The 22024-nt window shown below is 31.7% G+C and overlaps 2 protein-coding genes and 1 non-coding gene across 3 annotated transcripts; 2 read left to right on the top strand and 1 right to left on the bottom strand.

Moving 5' to 3' along the window:
* Positions 1–1168: 1168 nt before the first annotated feature.
* On the bottom strand, positions 1169–8112 carry Vps16B (Vacuolar protein sorting 16B). Its single transcript, XM_089709713.1, has 11 exons — positions 7892–8112; positions 7235–7379; positions 6348–6535; positions 5828–5964; positions 5124–5151; positions 4829–4979; positions 4341–4477; positions 3635–3724; positions 2767–2922; positions 1635–1760; positions 1169–1285 (listed from the first exon to the last, which is right to left on the bottom strand). Exons 1-11 carry the CDS (start codon positions 7958–7960, stop codon positions 1265–1267), a joined length of 1248 nt encoding a protein of 415 aa, XP_089565839.1. The 5' UTR covers positions 7961–8112; the 3' UTR covers positions 1169–1264.
* Positions 5546–5617, top strand: TRNAP-UGG (transfer RNA proline (anticodon UGG)). The gene has a single exon. It is a non-coding gene; the product is annotated as a tRNA-Pro (tRNA).
* Positions 8113–9558: 1446 nt separating the features above from the next.
* On the top strand, positions 9559–20184 carry LOC149478095 (facilitated trehalose transporter Tret1-like). The gene is made up of 7 exons (XM_089709897.1): positions 9559–9658; positions 16452–16607; positions 17449–17651; positions 18041–18227; positions 18405–18790; positions 19238–19349; positions 19877–20184. Exons 1-7 carry the CDS (start codon positions 9628–9630, stop codon positions 20167–20169), a joined length of 1368 nt encoding a protein of 455 aa, XP_089566023.1. The 5' UTR covers positions 9559–9627; the 3' UTR covers positions 20170–20184.
* Positions 20185–22024: the final 1840 nt, after the last annotated feature.

Raw genomic sequence — 22024 nt, 5'->3', positions numbered from 1 at the left:
GACACCAATAAACAAGATAACATTGCACGTCCATACTTATCACAGATTAAAAAATACATTATTAGTGGTATTTTTAGATACATTGGTAACCAAAATATGTGATAATAATAATAATAATAGTCCCAAATTCCAAATAAAGATTAACTAATTTAGACTTTAATCAGTATTGCATTACCGAATACTAATAGCTCTATCTAATCGACAAAATCATTATTGCAACTAACCTATTTAGTGAACATATTCTTATTTACACTCAAGTTAGATACACGAGTAGTATCTAACGTACGCAATCGTTAAATCAATAATGATAAAACTGCGGGCTGTGTAGATATTTTCTGGCTGATAAGATTGTCAGTCAAATACATTAAAAAGACGAAACTATAGACACTATTTTGAAAATCGAATACGAAAAAAATAAATAAAAACCCAGCCAGTTTCATTCGAAAATTAAATTGTGTTCTAAATAAAAAGAAACAGCCAGTTCAATTCGAAAATCGAATTGTCTTGTAAATAAAAATAAACAGCCAGTTCGTCGAAAATCAAATTGTTGTGTTGCAAATAATTGTGTTGTTAATTCTACAATGTGTTGTTTGTGTTCGTGCGGGTGTTGCAGAGCGTGTTGTAGAGTGTTGCAGTGTATATTGTGCGTCACTTGTATTGTGCAATTATTGACAATGTGTGGTTTTGAAATTGATGAAGATCAGTGTAATTGTGGAGGGGAGGAAGTATAGTAGTATATGTAATAGTAAATAGTATTTATAAGTTTGTCAAATGATAAAATGTAAATTATTTATAAGTTTTTCAAATGCTTAAAATATTGTCGAGTTAACATATTTGTCAAATGAAATGAAAGAAAAAAAATGTTGTATGTTAAATTTTTTTGTTGTGGAATAATTTTTGTAATACAGTATGTGGAATTACATTGTTAAGCAGAACATTAGAGTCAATATAAATAAAAAGTTGAGAGAAAAAATGTGAATAGAAAATTTCAATTGGACTACTTTTATATTACGATTCAGTAAATTACAGTTACAAAGATGATCTAGTAATTTGGATTTTTTTCATATTATTGTATGTTTCGTATACGATGTTATAACCAAACAAAATGGTAAATGTTTTAAATAAAAAAATATATGATTTATTAGGAGTAATACAACAAAGGATCGAGTAAGAAAACAAAAAATATGTATGCTTAAATTTTATATTAAGATTAAATGATTTTAATAAATAAATATTATCATAATGACTTTTAATTGAAGCTTCTTCAATTCTTCCATTTTATAGACTGTAACAAAAATATGATTTATTATTTAATTGGACTAAAATATTTTATGCATTTGCTTTATATTGACGACATTGTATTTTTTTTAATTTTATGGTACTTTTTCCTTCTTTAAAAATATTATATAAAAATAAGAAGACTATGTGAAAAATAGTCGGGAAAATTGCGCCATTTATAACTCAAGAACGGCTGAACGGATTTTAATGATTTAAAAAAAATAAAATATATAATTACCAGGCAAACTTTAAAAAATATCTCCAATATCTATTGGATTTAATTAATGTTTGAATTTTAGCTTTTTTCTCTATATAAATTACGAAATAAAATAAATATAATAATTAAATAGACTTACAGGATCCCTCAAAGTATTATCAGCTAAGATATAATCTTCAGATTGTGGACTCAAAGTCATTTTATAGTTCGTGAGAGCGGCTCTGTCTTTTTGCTTGAATAGAGATTCAATTACTACTGAATGTATCTGAAAATATGATAAAAACAAAATTATTTTTTATTTTATTAAGCTATTGCATAGCTTCTATCGCGGGCCTTGAGCGCGGGGACCGAATCCAGAAATTGCGTAACGAAAAACCTCACGCTCCCCACTTGAAGGCATAGCATGCAATAGCTTTACCGCGGCAGTCCCTGAGTGCTACACGTCTTTTTTATTTTTTTTTATTACTAGCTATGAACCGCGGTTTCACCCGCGTGGCTCCACTTCTGTTGGTCTTAGCGTGATGATACATAGTCTATAGCCTTCCTCGATAAATGGGCTATAATAGGCTATCCAACACTGAAAAAATTTTACAGATCGGACCAGTATTTCTTGAGATTAGCGCGTTCAAACAAACAAACAAACTCTTCAGGTTTATAATATTAATAGTATAGATAGAGCAGTGGTAATACGTAATAAAATATTTATTATTGTGGCTTACAAGTTACACACATTATTTTAGATTATGTATTTAATTATATTGCAGACCGGAGCGCAATCTAATGGGAAGTTAAAACAACTATGGAATCGTCAAATTATGTAAAATTTATTGGAAAGAATATTTTAGTCGCTCCCCAGGATAATTTACTCAAAAACTACTGACCAACATACATATAAAAAACCGATTTAAATTTATTTTACCTTTAAAAAATTACATCTTTTCCTCGTAACACTTCTTATACTTTTAGCAGTAACAAAAAATACATACGTCAAGAAGCCATAAAAAATAAAAATGAAGTCCCATGTCCCCTAGTGGGATAAAGGGCAGATGCATTATACATCTGTTTCACTGATCGATTTTCTTTAGGGACAAGTAGGTGATCAGCCTTCTGTGTCCTGTCAGACAGAGACATTTTTTTTCTTAGTCTCCACCGGGAATCGATCCAACCTGAGAGATAGGATAGGTTTTATCCCGGAAATCCCACGGGAAAGAGAACTATGCGGGGTTTTCTCTGAAAACGCGGGCGAAGCCGCGGGCGGAAAGCTAGTTTACCTTATATTTCTGCGCTAACCGCAGTCTATCGTCATTATTCTGTATCTTATTAACACACGTGGCCATCATGTTCTTACTTGCGTTCAAATCGTTCAAACGACATAGTAGTGTTTCTATAGGAATGTGTGATGATAGTGTTGTTCGTCCGAGCCAATCCTGGAATATAAATAAAAGAATTATAGTTTAAAAAAAATGTATGCGTGTACTGTGTACACACGTAAGAAGTGAAACTTCTTTATGACCTTATTTTTCAAAAAATAATTTTTATGGTATATGCAACTTTACAGAAATACGTCAATCACGCGTGGTAGGGATAAAAACAAGATGGCGCGTAACGGAAAAATGACACGCGTAACGAAAAAATGTTACACTATATTTTTTCCAACCCCGATAAAGAAGTTTCACTTCAAAAAAATAGCATATGTGCCGAGCACACGTGTCAGAAGTGAAACTTCTTTGGCGAGATTCAAAGATACCAAAATCGTCGCTTTATTCCATGACGCAACCATGAAATTTTATTCTCAACGCGCCTAAAGAAGTTTCACTTCAAAACAAATATTTGTATAGATTAGATTTATGTGTAGTTCTTGACAATTCTGGGATCGGATTATATTTTCGTAATAACTAGGGTAAAAGCTAGATAAGTTAACAATTTTTGGCTCACATTTGCAGATTAGATTTTTTTTTAATTTCGAGTTGGCTACAAAATTAGACTTTTTGTTGCTTTTTTGAAGTGTCTACCCTATAATATAATCACACAAAAAAAGGTATCAAACTTTGTTCAGTGATTAACATATTTAAAAAAAGGCATAATATATCATTTTAGAAGAGAAAAAAAACTGATAATATAGTACATCATACGGCATACCTTCTTAGTAAATAGAGATTCAACAATGTCCCATTTACTGGAATTTGCGTGTACATTTAAAACTACCCAGTCATATTGCAGTGGAGTTATCTGAAAATTATTTATATATAAAAAATGTATAAAAAACAAAAATCTGTTTATGATATTATGTTAAAAAAGGCAATTGAAAACGTAGTACTTAAACGTGTGTTAAATAAAAGATTTATTTTATTACATAAAACAAATAATTTGCAGCTTATGGGTTCATATACAAGCTGTACCTATTTATTATGTAAAGTTTTATTTATTTGTTTTTAGTAAGACCGGCTGTGTTTAACTAAGTATGTCTGTAGAAAAAAAAGACGGGTTGCACTCCGGGAGTGCCGGCAGAAGTGAAAACTTGATTATTAACGTTCAGCATGTTTGATATTTTGGAATGGTATCCGTCTTACGCATGAAATTTAAGGGCTAAAAAAAAACATCCGTCTTACGCTTTTTCGATCAGGCCACGTGTCCTGACGCGAGTTTAAGATTTTATACCCAACGCCGCTAAAGAAGTTTTCACTTCAAAAAATTCACAAAAAGTTCAGATAACTTTAAATATCTTTAAATATCGTCATTCAAATACATATTTCATTTTTAATCGAAATATTGTAAAAAAATCGATTTTTTGAGATTATATTGAAAAAAACAAGTACTTGTCATTAAAAAATGCCGTTTATTTCACCTGCTGTCTCTGGCAGAGCGTCAACGGCGACATCACGTTGCCAGCGCCCTCGTGCCAGTGCCACTGGCAACAGTGCGTGAGACATGCCAGTGGCGACTTGTTGTGTAACTCGGATTTGTTCGCGCATTTCTGCCATTCTGAAATCGTTTTGAGGAATGATTTAAAGTTCATTTTTTAAAGGGTTTTTAAAAATAATGAAAAATTTTTATGAAATGCTGCTTTAAAATGAATGAATGGTGGGGAAGTTTATTTGTATTTAACGTAATATAAGTATACAATATTGTAGGAGCTGTGCTAGTAAATTTGAAATACATTTTAATTCCAAAAGTAACCTTTTTTTATTATTTCTTTTTTTAATGAAGTTTATGATACTTATGCAAAATATGGCCGATTTTTTAACTCCCAAAAATGTAGAGCAGTATTTCAAACACTAAAAAGTCCTATAAAAATCACGCCACATTATAATAATTAATTAAGTACACACTCACCTAATAATTTTATATAATCCACCAACATCTTATTACAATGTGCATCAACACCCGGTTGATTGAAATGATTTGAAAGTACATTATTTAGTTTCCTTAATAAACTCTCTATATTGTTTCCTTGAGTTTTTACTATGTGCTCAAATTGATACATCTGAAAAAGAATTTTTTAAATTTTAATTGGGTAGTTGTTTAATAAATATCGACGTAATTAAGCACTTTTTTATATTATGCACTACAAATAAAATTTCGTTTCGATTTTAACGTAAGTCTAACAATAAAAAATATAGATACTTACAGCTGCTTCAGGAGCTCGGCCTAGCATTCTGAAAAGGATAATATATTTTAAAATATAATTTAGCTTTTTAATATTTCCTTATCACTTATTTAATACATAAAGTTAATCAAGTGTATACAAAATAACATTATCATTTTTAAGACATTAATTTCAAGTTTAACGATATTTTTTACATCAGATGGCGCCAAATGAAAAAGATTTTTTTCTGATTTTCTAAATATTAGTAAGTAGGATAAAAGATTTTAGTTTGAATTACATAAAAAAATAATCACAATGTTTTTTTACCTATAGAAAGCGATTATAAGCGTATAGGGATAAAATTGACAGACAACGACGCGGTATTCAACATGTATAATAATAATGACGTAATACACATTGAAATTATGTCGAAACATATCGTTAAATTCAACATTTAAACATGTGGCTCGTTGGTCTAGGGGTATGATTCTCGCTTTGGGTGCGAGAGGTCCCGGGTTCAAATCCCGGACGAGCCCGCGCAAAACATTTTTTATTTTTTTTTGTTATTATTTGTTGTATTCATTTACCCTCGTAATAATCTCTATAAATAATTAAAATAATTTTTAGAGCAATATTTTTTTTTCAATGTAATTTTATCTCATATTATGTGGTTTTAAATTTGAACTGTTTTAAATAAGTCAAAGCTTTTTTCTACAAAATAAGTAATAATAATATTCTTTACTTACGTCAATAAGTCTGTGAGTTCATTAATTTTTCCTTCACTCTTCAAATGGCTCATATAATGGTTCAACGCTATAGGCCTGCTTGATAGTAATTCATGCACCAATTTCTTATTCAGTGTTTGAATTAGAAATAAAACTACCTGAAAATTATTTCAAAAGTTAGATATTGAAGAAGTTAGAAAGGAGTATTTTTTTTTTAATATAAATACATACTACAATTTCATAGGTACTGTTGTCTCCAAAATTAAAATCAAATTGAATCTTTCATTTTTTATATTACACTAGCAACAATGAATGCTGCTTGGCGTGCCACATTAAACATGTGGTTTATTACATAGACATCAAGACAGTTAAAATATAAACTTCATCAAAATTTCTTCAGTAGTATCTCGAGTTGCTTTCTCCTTTATAGTGTTAGAAGGGATACAAAAATTAAAAAGCATATCAAACATTATATTATGAATAGTTTACAAGTACTCATAGGTTTAACCAATATATTTTTCACCTACAAACTATTACCCACCGCCAAAATAGCATTCCCATCGCCCATCACAATAGCACCATCCAATAATTCAGTTTTACTCTTCAAACTTCTATGAACATGTAGTGAACAAGTACGGCCCAGGATTAGACGTTTTAAAGTGATAGATGTCGAGTCGTAATCTATTGGTCGTGAGTTGTTTGGGTCTTTGCCAGATTGCGCGAGGACAACTGCAATTATTATTGTTTTTTATTAGGCATTCAGTATTGCATTAAGTGAAGTCCCGTGTCCCCTAGTGGGGTAAGGGGCAGATGCATTATACATCTGTTTCACTGATCGATTTTCTTTAGGGACAAGTAGATGATCAGCGTTATGTGGCCTGCCAGACTGAGACTTTTTTTTTTCTTTGTCTCCACCGGGAATCAAACCCAGGACTCCTCAGTTCTTCGCATATGCATCCACCACTGTACCAAGTAGTAGTCAATATTGCATTGGTATAATATTAAAATTAATAATATGACACAGGAATAATTTTGTAATGGAGTATAAAAAATGTTTTGTTTTTTTTAAATGAGGACATACTGACAAAATACTAACACATAATATATGGTTTGGAAATTGCAAGGGGATTATATTAAATTTTAAAGTTTGTGTAAATCAATAAACATTATCAGTTAATGGACTTGCAATGAAATGGGAATCAAAAAGGATAAAACCTTCATTATATTATTTCTTTTGATTCTGGTCTGTTGTAACTTATAGGCATTTCAGAGCATGAGAGGAATCCTTTATCATTGTTATATTTATATTATATATATTTATACATATTTACCACCACATCATGGAGTAAGGCAGATAATCTTTGAATCTAGCCAAAGAAGTTTCACTTCTGACACAAGTGCTCTTTATAAAAAATATTGAATACTCACTTAAATCCAGAACTTTAGGTGACACAAGACTGTTCAATGACACTAAGTTACGCTTAGCATTTGTGATGGTTGAAGCGAACACTGAATCTTCTGTCTGTCCTGATGAACGTTTTTGACCAATGGCCAGTATTTCTTGTGTTGAAAGCTGTGAAATTTTTAAGTAAAGAATTTATAAAGTAACGTTATAAGTAATATGAGGAAACATACATGTTAAAATGTTTCACTTCAATACATAGAAAAGTAGGAATACTCAGTTTTATAATAATTTTTTCTTACTTTATTTACCTTTTTTTAAAATAAATCATGATTTAAAGATTTACATAAAGTTTTGTGCAGAAATATATTAATAAAAATCCAATTGGATTCATTATTCTTCTTTAATAACTTGCTATGAGTACAGCATGTATAGAGATTTGTTTCAAAAATTATTGTGTTATTACATATGTACCTACTACATTTCACTGCATTTCAAAAAACGTTTATCTTCAAATACTAGTCATAGGACTATAATGCGAATAGACGCATCCTTGAATAATATGTACTTACTCTACATAACATGGGTGGAAATCATTTAAAGATGTTACTATCACACAACAAAGATACAGAATTTAATGAAGCTATAAGAATCAAAGCAAATACATGTTTTTTTTTACTCACAACATCATCGTCAAAGCTAAAAGCTTTAGCCTTAGTTTCACTTGTATTCCAATAATCATCATCATCCATTTTTCTGTTTCTAACTTGGCTATGAGACTATAAGTACGAAAGTACAATTAACTTATAGATATAAGATAATCCTGTACTAATCATGAACTATACATACACAGTTAATTATTTATATCTTGTAAAATAAGTTTTGTTATTACTTAGATTACAAAATAAAATGTTATTATTTAAAAATAAGAAAAGCGAAAACACAATCAAAGGCTGTGTGTTATTTCAATACTCAGAACAAAGATCGTTGTTCAGAGGTTTCAATAGCACGTTTGACAAGTGACACATTTTAAATGTCAACGTTAATGTCAAATTATTACTAGGGTTCCGTAATCCAAGATTACCAACCTCAAACATACCAACCCAACGTGAACCCAACAGTTGCAAATCGCTACCTTGTCTTCACATTTTAATTTTATATCATTCAGTTTGTACTACAATATCAAGACACAAAGTAATGGTGTTGGTATGCGACTTCGCGCGCACTGTAAATTCCAACTGAAGTCGAACAAAAAAATCATTTAAATCGGTAGAGGTTCAGTAGCAAAACACACTCATATAATGTTGAAATAAATCTAAATTTTTAGTCGGTATACTTGATATATGTATTTTAATATAATTTGTATGATATTAATTTTTAAAGTGAAACTTTTATTACATCATCGTCTCAAACTTTTTGGTCTGTGTAGCGCATGTCGCGTGACGGTCGGCTGCCGAGTAGGTATAAACTATAAAGCAGTGTTCGGAGTCATTATCGTACAAAATACGATAATTTTGTGCCTAAGTTTCACTTTTACCGTGGTTTCATAAAACCACACAACATTTTTTTGTTCTTAATTATATATTATTACTCTAATTAAATATGTATTTGATTCTGGTACTTAGTACTTACCTATATACATAATACCTACATAATATTATATGTAGGTATAATATTGTCTACAGCTATTAGGTATATAGGTTTTATTTTAATGGATAGGTAATTATAATTTATCAATAATATGTACGGCGTAATTTGATACTTGTTTACATTATTATGTGTAAGGTGTGTCCACAATATACCTATGTGTATTATACCTTTTTTTTGTAATAGGTACCTACCTATTCCTTAAAAAATAATTAACGACACTTTTTAATCGTTACTCGAGCTAAAAATCCTTCAAAAAATAACGTTAGCACACAATATTATATCTCAATGGGCTTTTCTTTTATTCTTTAAAATAAGAACATTGAAAATTTATCAAACAATATACCTAACAAAACTGTTACTTTTTTTCGGTGAAGCAAGAAAAGGAGCAAGTTATTATTTTGCTACTCCTGTAAGTAAATACACAATCAGCACATGAAAGTACGTTAACAATAATTATAGCATTTTAATGCATAACGAAGTGAACACGGGTCAACTTGTACGTCTTAATCGGAATTAAAATTGGTATGGATAGGTTATTAAAGGTTATTAAATAGTTGACACTGTGATTATAAAATATGTGTACACATCCTAACAGTTAACTAGTTCAAACTACAAAAAAGTTAAATATTATCTATGCAAACTCTGCAATTTATGCATTCGTAAGTGAGACGTACAGACTATACAGTAGTGTATAATAATAGTGTTTTACATTCGCGCCCTTTTTTAAGTTTTGAATTTATAACAATTATTGTGAAACAAAATTGAAACAATGCTTCGACAATATCTGGTGGTTATTATAGGTATGTAATTATATTTTACTTTTAATTAATTTCGTTTAATACTTGTAACAAAAAATACCTCTATGAACCCACAATATAATTTAAAAAAATATGATTCGGTGATTATCGTTTCGCGTTATAAATCAACTCATTTCACTAAAAAATTATTGTTTTTCCACTTCTTTGCAAAAATCAATTATAGTGATTTTAATTATTAAATAATGACTATATTACGTATTGTATTAATAACTGTAGGTACTGTTTAATACAAAATTAATGAACAAACAAAAAACCTACCAAAAATCGGCTCAGTGAAATAAAAAAAAGATATTGCGTCTGAGGTTAGTTATCTGTTTGTTGCACAAACCTACAATTATTATTTAACTAGCGACCCGCCCCGGCTTCGCACGGGTGCAATGCTGATACTAAATACACTACAGAAAAACTTTTAACGTTGTATATAAAAACATAGCGGCCCGGCCGCGGCGGCCGGCCGGTACCGCCGCAAACGGTACGTCCCGCAATTTTTAAATCTGTAATATCTTCGAAAATATTTACTTAAATCATACCGTGTAAAGGGCCATATAGATCTATATTAAATGAACAATGTATTCAAGGTATTTAATTGGTTAAGGATTAATGCTGTATTGGTTAAAATCGCTTCGAAAATTAGCCATTATTTCTCGTAAAAAGTAAATGACAAAAAAAAGTTATTGTGGGTTATCCATAGCGAGATAGACATATGCCATCGCGGACTTTTCTGTAGACCTTTTCAATGTGTACAATACTTAGTACATTATTTTGATAAAACTCGTAGGGTTCAGCCTGCGTTTGCAATGTAAGCGGAAGAAATGTAATTATTTACGACATCACATTAGAAACCTCAAAAATAACAGTACTTCTCCACTATTTAATGGATGTTATTATACATATAAACCTTCCTCTTGAATCACTCTATCTATTAAAAAAAACCGCATCAAAATCCGTTGCGTAGTTTCAAAGATCTAAGCGTACAAAGGGACATAGGGACATAGGGAAATAGGGACAGAGAATGCGACTTTGTTTTATACTATGTAGTGATTATGTTATAACTAGCATTCCGCCTGCGGCTTCGCCCGCGTTTTCAAAAAAAAAACCCGCATTGTTCCCGTTCCCGTGGGATTTCCGGGATAAAACCTAGCCTATGTCACTCAGAAATGATGTAGCTTTCCAACAGTGAAAGAATTTTTCAAATCTGCCAAGTAGTTTCGGAGCCTATTCAATTCATACAAACAAACAAACAAAAAATCAATCCTTTCCTCTTTATAATATTTGTATAGATTACATAATATTATAATGTAATAGCCTCTAATATAATTGATTAATAAGTATTAATAATATTAACCATAACTTATGTACCTTGATTAATTTTAATATATTTTGCTTATCTATTTAGAGATAATATTGTGGGGCTATAAAATAATTATCGTAGTGTACTTCAATGTTAAATTCCAGATAAAACATCTTGACAAGATTAAATTGATAGGTAAAATATATTCGGTTTAAAGAACTTTATTTAACTCATATACAAGAACAATACAATATGATCTTTTACAAATATGAGAAATAACAATTATTTTGCAGTTAGTATAACACAATCAGCTATCGAAATTAGTTAAAGTAAGTCTTTAATTTATGTCTTTAATTTATTTTTAAAAATTTGTGATATTTATATAATTTATTTAAATCAAACAATTTGGTACGGAAGTATAGATCCTTAGTTGGCGTTAAAAAATTAAAGTTAAAAAGGATTTTTACTAGTTTGTTTTGCGTAATTTGCAGTTTTTTTTTAATTAGTAGGCGCCGATTGCCCCCAAACTGGGATAAGATAATCTAGTTGTGGTTTAATAACAAGCGTGTTATAGATACTATAACGTAATTTAAATGGTATATATTTAGCCGCATTTCTTAAAGCTCCTGTAAGTGGTATTAACTTAGATCTCACATGGTTTATGTGTGATTTAACCTATCACGCGTCTGGCGCACAGCCGGCACCGATCCCGATAGTGTCAAGGGAGTTCACGAAATCTAGCTTTTTTATGACTACCGAGTTTGAAAATTTTATGTACCCTATTGTTCTATAATTATATGCCATGTATGATATATTTTTGGAAAGAAGAAGAAACTAGTTATAGCATAAAAATGTAATCATGACGATATATTTTTTCTATATAATTATAGAAATTGATTTAATTTTGTTTTAATTTTAATTGCTTACATACTAACACTTACATGATAATTCTGAGTTATCAAATGATCATATTCACGTTTTCATATCACTACACGATTGCCAAATACATTCACTTATGTTTTCACACATTTAACACAACGTATTTCACTATAAATAATAACAAATCTCCATTATTCACAAACAAGAAAAAAAGTGCCATTTTGCGTCTTCCGCACTGAAAAGTTGAGACACTTTTTCACTGAGTATTCTTCAAATATCCCTAAAACCAATATCATAAACGTATTCTACGTACAATTTCCAGTAATATACGTCTCAATTATCACTCATCTAATTATTCCTCTCGGCATAATTCACAATCCAAATATTCGTTGAACAAGACAAATGTCACAAACTATGGCCGATGACGCAACTCAATCAATGATTCACTTTTTTTTTTATTTTGTGGTTTTGGTCTCTATTGCCTGTCTCGGAGTCGTGTCGATTCGAATTATAAATGTTTAAGGCATAGAGAAATATTTTTTATACTGGAAACATTCACTTGTAAGTCTCTACTGATGACCTTCAATGTCACGGGCCGCGTTAGGCACAGAGTTTGTGCGCAGGACGCTACAGTACAATTTGCGTTACGACACAAATATTGTGCGTAGAACGTGTCACGGGTTAAATGTTAATTTATTATCCAAGATTAGGCCAAGATATTTTTCTTCGTTAGATCTGTTTAATGGTTGCGAGTCTATTGTAAGAGGTGGAAAATAAGATATTTTTTTATTTTTGGCTGCATATATTACATAAGAGGTCTTTTTTACATTAATTGTCAATACATTTAACTTAAACCAGCTATGTAATCGATTAAGGTCATTTTGAGCAACTTTAGTTAAGTTGACTGCTGAATCCCCGAAGTAGAAAAGACAAGTATCATCAGCATACAGTGATAATGTTCCCTGACAAACCAGCGCTACTAATATCATTGATATACACCAAAAAAAGCAACGGTCCTAACTCCTAAGACAGAGCCCTGAGGGACTCCATATTTGATTTCTGCGAGATTTGATACATAATTATTAATTTTTACTATTTGATACCTGTTGCTTAGGTATGAATCAAGTATTTTATACGCTGAGTCAGTTATACCTATGTTTTTTAATTTATTTAATAGAATGGGGTGGCTGACGGTGTCGAATGCCTTTTTAAGATCTATAAATATTCCTAAGGCCAAGTGCTTCTTATCTATATTGTCTTTAATTTTGGAAACAAGATCAATTGTAGCTGATAGTGTATTTGATTTAGGACGAAAACCGTATTGATATTCAATTAGAAAATTTATTTTATTTAGGTACTAGCGGTCCGCCCCGGCTTCGCCCGTGGTACATGTTTACGTTTTCTCTACATAAGAACCATCCTCGTACTTCAAGGAATATAATAAAAAAAGAATTATCGAAATCGGTTCAGCCGTTCTCGAGTTATGCGCTTACCACCTTAACACATTTTGCGATTCATTTTTATATATAAGATTTGAGCAGACGAGTGTATAAAACCTTTTCGAAAATTATTTTTATTCGCATGCATTTGTATGGAATTCAGATATTAAAAGATATTATATATTTGACCAGTTCCAGGTTTAACAGGGCAAAAATAATCACTACATAAGTACATAGTATAAAACAAAGTCGCTTTCTCTGTCCCTATGTCCCCTATGTATGCTTAAATCTTTAAAACTACGCAACGGATTTTGATGCGGTTTTTTTAATAGAGTGATTCAAGAGGAAGGCTTTAGTATTTAATTTATTAAGTTTTAGACAAAGCGCACGAAGCCGCGTTCGGAAAGCTAGTATTCAATAAAAAGAAAAAAATATTCGAACATAATAGACGACATGCAATTTTACTTCTTTTTCGTATCACCTAACCTTGAGCCATTTTTTTTTCTACCAAGCAATTTTATTAATTTCCGTCTACATTTTTAAATAACCAAAATTGTGCCCGCATAGGTATATGAGATAATAGAAAAGACAAAACGTAAGAATATTACATGATAATACCACAGACTAATAATAATATACTACGATAATACATAGTTCAAATAGAAATGAGATTAACATAAGGAATCCAGTTATAGCAGTAGGTATCATTTCGCAAAGCCACGGTTGCGCCACGGTTCCAAAGTTCTTTCATACAAAATGTGGAAGAAGGACGTGGTGCATAACAGATTGAAGAGGTGCGCTTATGGCACGCCCGCGCCCGCTCCGCTTGTATTTGACCCGCGCCTAAGAAATCGCAAATAATATTATGTTATCAGCCGCAGCGTGTGACTAAGATAATGGAATTATGCAGTTCAGATAAAACTAGTCAAATAGGTATGTACAGTACTTAATGTAGGTACTATGGATTAAGGATATTTACTAAGTCGCTACGTTTCTACAATGTTTCAGCAGGGTAGGCATTTTAACCAATCGTTCGTAAAAATGACCTGAATGATGATAAAAATGAATGAAAGTTTGTACGACCCGTAACATTGAAATCAATAAAAAAATTCAATAATTAAGAATATTATAGTACAACGCAATGAAAGATACAGCCGTTGCATATTTCCTCCCATTTAGACATTCGCAAGGGAATAAATACATACAGGGTACTTCCTGGAAACACAGAGACTTGAAATTTGGCTAAAACCATGGTCTTATAGCACAATTAATAAAGAAAACAATTTCTAAAAACATGCATTTTAAAGTTACGTACAACTACTTGTATAGTATTTTATTAGTATCTGTTGTACAACTTAACAGATATAAATAACTGCCTTAGATTAAGTATTGGTCTCCGCGCGCGCGCTACGACTAGATACCGCCCCACCTAAAAACAATAGCTCCGTGAGTGCGGCAACTCATTTCTGTAGTGTGTGTTAGGCAATTTGTAAAGACGCTAGTGTGTGTGAAGAATTGGGCTGCCAGCTACATAAATTTTACCTCATAAATGGGAAATCTGCCATCTTGGAAAGAAGTTTTGAAAAATATTTTTTTTCATCCTTACCTGGCCGGGAATCGAATCAATGAACTATTTGAGTCGCATGACTCAAATCCACTTGCGACGCTACTATACTATAGTCACAAAGGTTGTTTAAAAGTAAAAAAGCGGAAATAAAAAAATAACATATTATATGAGTCAGTTAAACATGTATTAAACAAGAATAAATTATTGTTATTATACTTTTTTATACATGTGTTAGTAATAGCATTGAAAAAAAAAGTTCAAATTATTGCTTAAAGATTCCCTCAACCACGTGTATTTTTTTGGATATGCAGTACGGCAACATTGAATGGCGTCGTATTTTCGTAGAAAAAATTTTCGAAGTAAAGGAGAAATTTCGAATAATACGATACTTAGTGATGGTACGTGATCCCAGTGTCTTTCTTATTTTGTGTTGTATTATTTTTAAATAGTTTTATGACACAAATGGGCATTTTACTTCAAATTTTGTTCAAAATCTTTATAAACTATCGGTTCGCCCTCTCCACACAATGCTTGTGACACGACTGGCTTGGGTACGCCGAATTCGGCGTACTATTAGTTGCCGCATTTTTCAAGTACGCCGGCGGTATCTAGTCGTAGCGCGCGCGCGGAGACCAATCCATAATCTAAGATAACTGCGTTAAAAACAACCGACTTCAACTTAATAAATAGCACATCTAAATAATATGTAGTAACTAATTATTAATATCAAATCTTTTTTATTTATTAATTTTCCGTTTTTGAAGTCGGTTGTTTTTAACGCAGTTATTTTTATTTAATACTTTTTAGTGTATTTTTCAACACGAATCAAACGAGCCCAATCTCGATAAAGTTGAGTCAATATATTACTGAGTTCCTATGGCCACCTTCCGATTCCATCATCAAATCAGCTCTATGTCATCATAATGTTTCATCGCTATCCAATTTACATACGTATACAAAATTTCAGCTCAATCGGTTACCGGGAAGTGAATCAAAGTTACTTGCTACATTTCAATTAAGTCATCGAGTACAGTCAAAAATGCTCATAAAATAAAAACTACTGGGCCTATCCGAATAAAATTTTTATGGGACCAATTCGACACCATCCCGCATCGAACAAAAAAAGAATCACGTAAATCGATTAAGAAATCTCGGAGTACCTAATCGGCGTACATACATACAAAAAAAATATACCGGCCGAATTGATAACCTCCTCCTTTTTTTGAAGTCGGTTAAAAATCGGTTTGTTCGAGGCCCCCGGTGCACGAGCCCGACTTGCACTTGGCCGCTTCTTATTTTTATATTTGGTACACGTTCAAGTAAATGTAGATGGGTCATATTTTTTTATTATACGTAACTATAATACCTTAATAATCTACGTCATATTTTACTGCTAATTACCTAGAAGCATAATAGATAAAAGATTGAAAGAAAGAAGGTTTATTTAGCACCAACAGTAAAATCAAAGAAAAATATCTACATAATACTTACAACTAAAAAATTTTGATATTAATTCATACATGTTTAAGCCTTTTTTTTAATAATTAGTTCGGTTAATTAAGTCAGTAATTTTTTCCCTAATTTTATATCCCCTTTCAGCAAATCTAAGCGTACTCACAACAGGTATGAGTACATCATGGCCATCACCGATGATAGTGAAGCTGGTTACTGCTGGTGAATCACCGCTGTCAAGATCACCAACTGATGAAGAAGTATCTTGGATCGTGTCTTTGGGTTTTCTATTGGGTACAGTTTGTGAGTATCATGTGATTTAGGTGGTTGAATTGCTATTTTATACATAGCTTTTTAAACACACTTATTTCTCATTAATCTCATTAAAACTGAGAAAGTAGAAGAATCTACTTTCTCAGTTTTAAGTGTCTCTAACGTCATATCTTTATAATCTTATTTTTTAATTTACCCATAATTACATGCACTTATTGGTAAACATAACAAAAAAAAATTATGATTCAAGGATGTAGGTCACAACGATATGTTAGCTTTTCACGATAAATATACAACACTATACAGGGTGTAATCGTTAAGTGTGCACAGGCGATTATTCCGTAACTATTGCAGATATCAAAAAAATTTAAACTGATATCGAAAGCCCTTTACCTAATGAGTAAAATTACAATAATAAATTTTTTAAAATAAAACGGGAAATATCAAAATTTAACGATTACACCCTGTATACAGGGTGTCCCACTATTGGTGCTAAGCGCGAAGGGACTTGTAGTTTTGCATGTATACACTGATCACGTAAAAAATAGTTAAACAACAAAATAACATCTAAAAATTTTTGCTAATTTTTTCCTGAAAATCCATGTTTTCTTCTCTAGCTTCGCGCAGCCGGCATATACCACTTCGCTAATGTGAGCATTTTGTCTATGAATTCATCTATTTGAAAAAAAACTGCGTCTGGAATTTTATAAGTATTTTTTACGTACTCAGCGTATGCAAAACTATAACCTCCTTTGAGCTTAGTATACCAACAGTGGGACACCCTGTATACCTTCTGAGATTAGCATGTTCAACCAAACAAATTCATTCTTTATTATTGCAATAATAGACGAACTTATTATTTTTCTTTCAGCAAACATCATTGGCAGTACATTCCTAGATATAATAGGCAGAAAGTATTGCATTTTGGCCTGCTCCGTTCCCAAACTAGCTATGGCCATAATACTGATCTTCTCTACAGATGTCTGGCTTGTCCTTCTAGCACGAACTGTCATGGTCATGGGAGATTGCTTTGTTCTGGTGGTCGTTCCTATTTATATTACGGAGATTGCTAGTGTAAGATATTTTGTTATGGTTAAAGATTACGTAGATCTTACTAATCCTTATATTATAAATTATGAAAAGACATTGCTCCTTATCATAATATACTATTCTGCTAATCCAACTAAAATTATAAATGGGAAAATTTATAAATGTGGATGTTTGTTAGGTACTCATTTACGAAAAAAATGCTGATCCGATCCGATTTGTGTTAGAGATAGATTATAGCCTGGAATAGTATAATTTTTACCTGAGTACCATTCATTGAATTCGATTTGCACCGAGTATTTTAAAATTTTGCTAGCATTATGTATTGGTATGAATTTGGCATTTCGAAATATTTTTACATGCTTCTTGTAGGAACGAAAATTATATCTGATAATAGAAGGAGCCTTTTTTTCCAGAAAGAACTCCGTGGTGCTTTAGGAGCGTTGCTCCAATGTTTTTGTTCATTAGGAATATTGATCACATTATCTGTGGGACCATTTGTATCCTATTACACGTACAGTTATATAATCTGTGGAGCTATTGTAGTGGCTACTATGCCACTCTTATTTCTACCAGAGACTCCGTACTATTTGATTTCTAAAGGTAATCCTATTTTTTTACATTTGTCTCCAATAAATGCAGCTCTGAGTCAGAAACTTAAATTTAAAGGCCAATGTAGAATATTAAGTAAATCTGTTTAACCCAATGCATACACAGATATTTTCAATATTGAAATGCTAAAACTTAAATAAATTATTGACCACAATCAAAATATTGCAGGAAAAACAGACGCTGCACTAGAAACCCTAACTACCCTTAGAAATTCGGAAACAGAAGCCAAAATAGAACTAGAAGAATATAGAAAATCGATAGAAGAACACGTAAAAATAGATAAAAAGGAGCTTTTTAAGGACAAAACGTTTTTAAAATCGTTGGCACTTTGTGTTCTTTTGTGCGGGGGTTCACAGCTAGTAGGATACAACGCTGTCAGCTTTTACTTGCAAACGATTTTGATCTCTGCACAAACGAATATAATGCCGGAAATCGCGTCTGTGATAATTAGTGTTATTCAAGTGGTGTCTTGCTTGTCTTTGACGGTTTTGACATCGATCTTTCAAAGGAAACGGTTGTTGGTCAGTTCGTTGTTCGGGATTTTTGTGGGAATGGTGAGTTCTATTCTTACTAAGAGATAGCAATTTGACTTACCTAAGTTAAGGAATAAGGACAAATTATACAATTAATAAATGACTTCAGTTTATCTAGCCAAAATTCTGTTCAATTAACACTCGAAGTTTTTTAGGCGGACTTGGACAAAATTGACCCAAAAATAGATAGGCACCACCGTTGGCATCACCGTTGTTTCTTGAAGTGAAAACTTCTTTAGCGGCGTTGAACACTTTTTCTGTAATGGGTATAAAATCTTAAACTCGCCTCAGGACACGTGACCTGATCGAAAAAGCGTAAGACGGATGGATATCAAACATGCTCAACGTTAATAATCAAGTTTTCACTTCTGCCGGCACTCCCGGAGTGCAACCCGTCTTTTTTTTTAAGGGAAATTAGTTTTAGGGGGTTTTATGATAACCAAAATATTTCATTCTATGAATTTGCAGATGGGTTTAGGTACCTTCTTCCAAGTAAGTGGACCGGATTATGAGGTCACTGGATTCATGAACTATTTGCCGATAATTTCACTTATATTGGTCGTGTTTTGTTATAGTGCTGGTAAGTTGAAAAGTATACTTAGAACTGTGAAATCTTAATACTATTATAAAGGCGAAAGTTTGTATGGATGTATGGATGTTTGTTACTCTTTCACGTAAAAAGTACTGAACCGATTACAATGAAATTTAGCACACATATAGAGGGTAATTTGGATTAACACATAGGATAGGTTTTATCCCGGAAATCCCACGGGAACGGGAACTATGCGGGTTTTCCTTTGAAAACGCGGGCGGAGCCGCGGGCGGAAATCTAGTTTATCTATAAGTTTATTGTTTTACCCACATAGGTAGTAATTAATAATTATGTAGTTTTAAAAGATTCAAACTCGAACTAAAACATTTCCTTAAATTCAATAAGATTTTTAGAATCACTTTTGGATCGTCATAACATAGTTATGTGCCTAGTTTTACCATTCACCACCAGTTCTGAAAACAGTTTTAGCAGAGAAGTCACTCTTTTAAAATCCATTTTACATATTGAAATTTAAAACTGAAAGTGTTAATTTTTTAAATTTCTCTGCTTTTCAGGAATTGGAGCATTACTATGGCCAACAGCCACCGAACTTTTCGAAGGTCCCACACGAGCATTTGGCACTACTTTTGGTCTTGTATTTAGTCTCTTAACAATATTCATTACAGCTAAATATTTTCCCATTATGACTGCCGCATTTGGACCAGCGTCTACTTATTGGTTTTTCAGCGTTTCTTGTTTCATTATTGGTGCATTAATTACGATGTACTTACCGGAAACCAAAGATAAAACTTTTAGAGAAATTCAAGTGTCTTTGGGTAAAAAGGATGATAAGAAATGTCCATCTTGAGTTTGATTTGTTGTAAAAGATATTGTTGACTTTATTTAACATTGTGTTAAAACTTAAAAGACTCCCAGTATATTATGTATCGTAGAATAAGCATAAATAAATATATAGGATATCGTTGTATTAGAACGAGTGAAAGAAAGTATTACCAAATTTCCTTATTGTAGAATTTAATTAAAAATATTAGGACTTAAATTATAAGGACTTTTAGTGACGATTGACGAATGAAATTGGATGACCTATGAATCTTGCAACGAATAAGTATTAGGCCTTAGATTAAGGATTGGTCTCCGCGCGCGCGCTACGACTAGATACCGCCCCACCTAAAAACAATAGCTCTGTGAGTGCGGCAACTCATTTCTGTAGTGTGTGTTAGGCAATTTGTAAAGACGCTAGTGTGTGTGAAGAATTGGGCTGCCAGCTACATAAATTTTACCTCATAAATGGGAAATCTGGCATCTTGGAAAGAAGTTTGAAAAATATTTTTTTCATCCTGACCTGGCCGGGAATCGAATCCATGAACATGTGACTCAAATCCGCTTGCGACGCTACTATACTACAGTCACAAAGGTTGTTTAACCTTTTGAACGCCAATGACATCTATAGATGTCATGCGCAATCGTGCCCTGTGCGCCAACGACACCTATACATGCCAAGAAACAGATCATAGATAAATACAAAATAAACATATTAAACCTTTACTTTTACGTGTTTTATTTATACAGTTTATGAACTGAATCCCCAGTTACTACATAATTGTACACAGTAAACAAAATTGCCAAGTAGTTATTCAAATATTTGATGACAAAAAATAACTTAATTAATGGCTAAAAAAGCATGTTCTCTCGCGCCAATGACATGTATACGTGCCTACTAGTGATGTAGTGTAATATTCAAGTAACTTCATTAATTTTAAATTATCTATATAAAATATTATAGATTGTTGATTTTTTATTAAGTATTTTTTATTTTCATGTGATATTTCACAAATAAGTACAAGGCTATTAATGAGCATAATAATTATATAGATAGGTAGGTAAATACAAGGCTGTTAATGAACATAATGATTAGATATATATACTTACAATTGTTGATTTTTTATTATTTTTTATTTTATCGTCACAAACACAATGTATGCGTTCTAGCATAATATTTATTGTCCATGTAATGATAAAAATTCGCTTAGGTCCAAAATGTATAAATATCTCTAAAAATCTGTAGGTACTTACCTATTTAGCAGTTTTCAAAATTTATTACCTAATAAGTCTAATCAGTGCCTTTATTAGAATATTCTTATGATACAAATTGTCGCTATGTCATATCAAAATATGGTAATTGACCTAAATAGGTACCTACATATAATTAGTATTTGTAATAACTCAAGTATTAAACTAAATGATTGGAAAATAAATATGTAGTTTTAATGCAATTCCCTTTATTTAAAGGTAATAGTTGTTTTGATATTTACAAATAAACACTCCACAATAATACCTATAGTTCATATAAAATTAATAAATAAACTCGATAAGTTATAATAATATACAGCTACACATCCCTAATCAGAAGCGAGAGATTATAAAAAAAAGGATGGTTGCCCGCGCCATCTGATAGAGAATAGTGCTGTAACTTGCTGCAATTTTATATGTATTTTTGTATCTCAAAAGGTTGATTTTTTTTGTTGATAGTTGCTATAAATGTGGTCTTAAGTTTTTACAGTAGGAGATGAGGTTAAATTAATATTATTTTTGTGTTATAAGCTGTTTATTCAAATATTCAGACGTGAATTATTATGTTTATCGATAACATTTTGGACTCCCTACTATTTTCAAGGTTATCTCATTGAATTTGTGGCTTGGCG

Source organism: Colias philodice, chromosome 23, assembly GCF_061535455.1.
Source record: "Colias philodice isolate Cphi_HAF_F1 chromosome 23, ilColPhil1 Martin Lab GWU primary, whole genome shotgun sequence".
NCBI classification, from domain to species: domain Eukaryota; kingdom Metazoa; phylum Arthropoda; class Insecta; order Lepidoptera; family Pieridae; genus Colias; species Colias philodice.
This window is presented reverse-complemented; position numbering and strand designations above follow the sequence as displayed.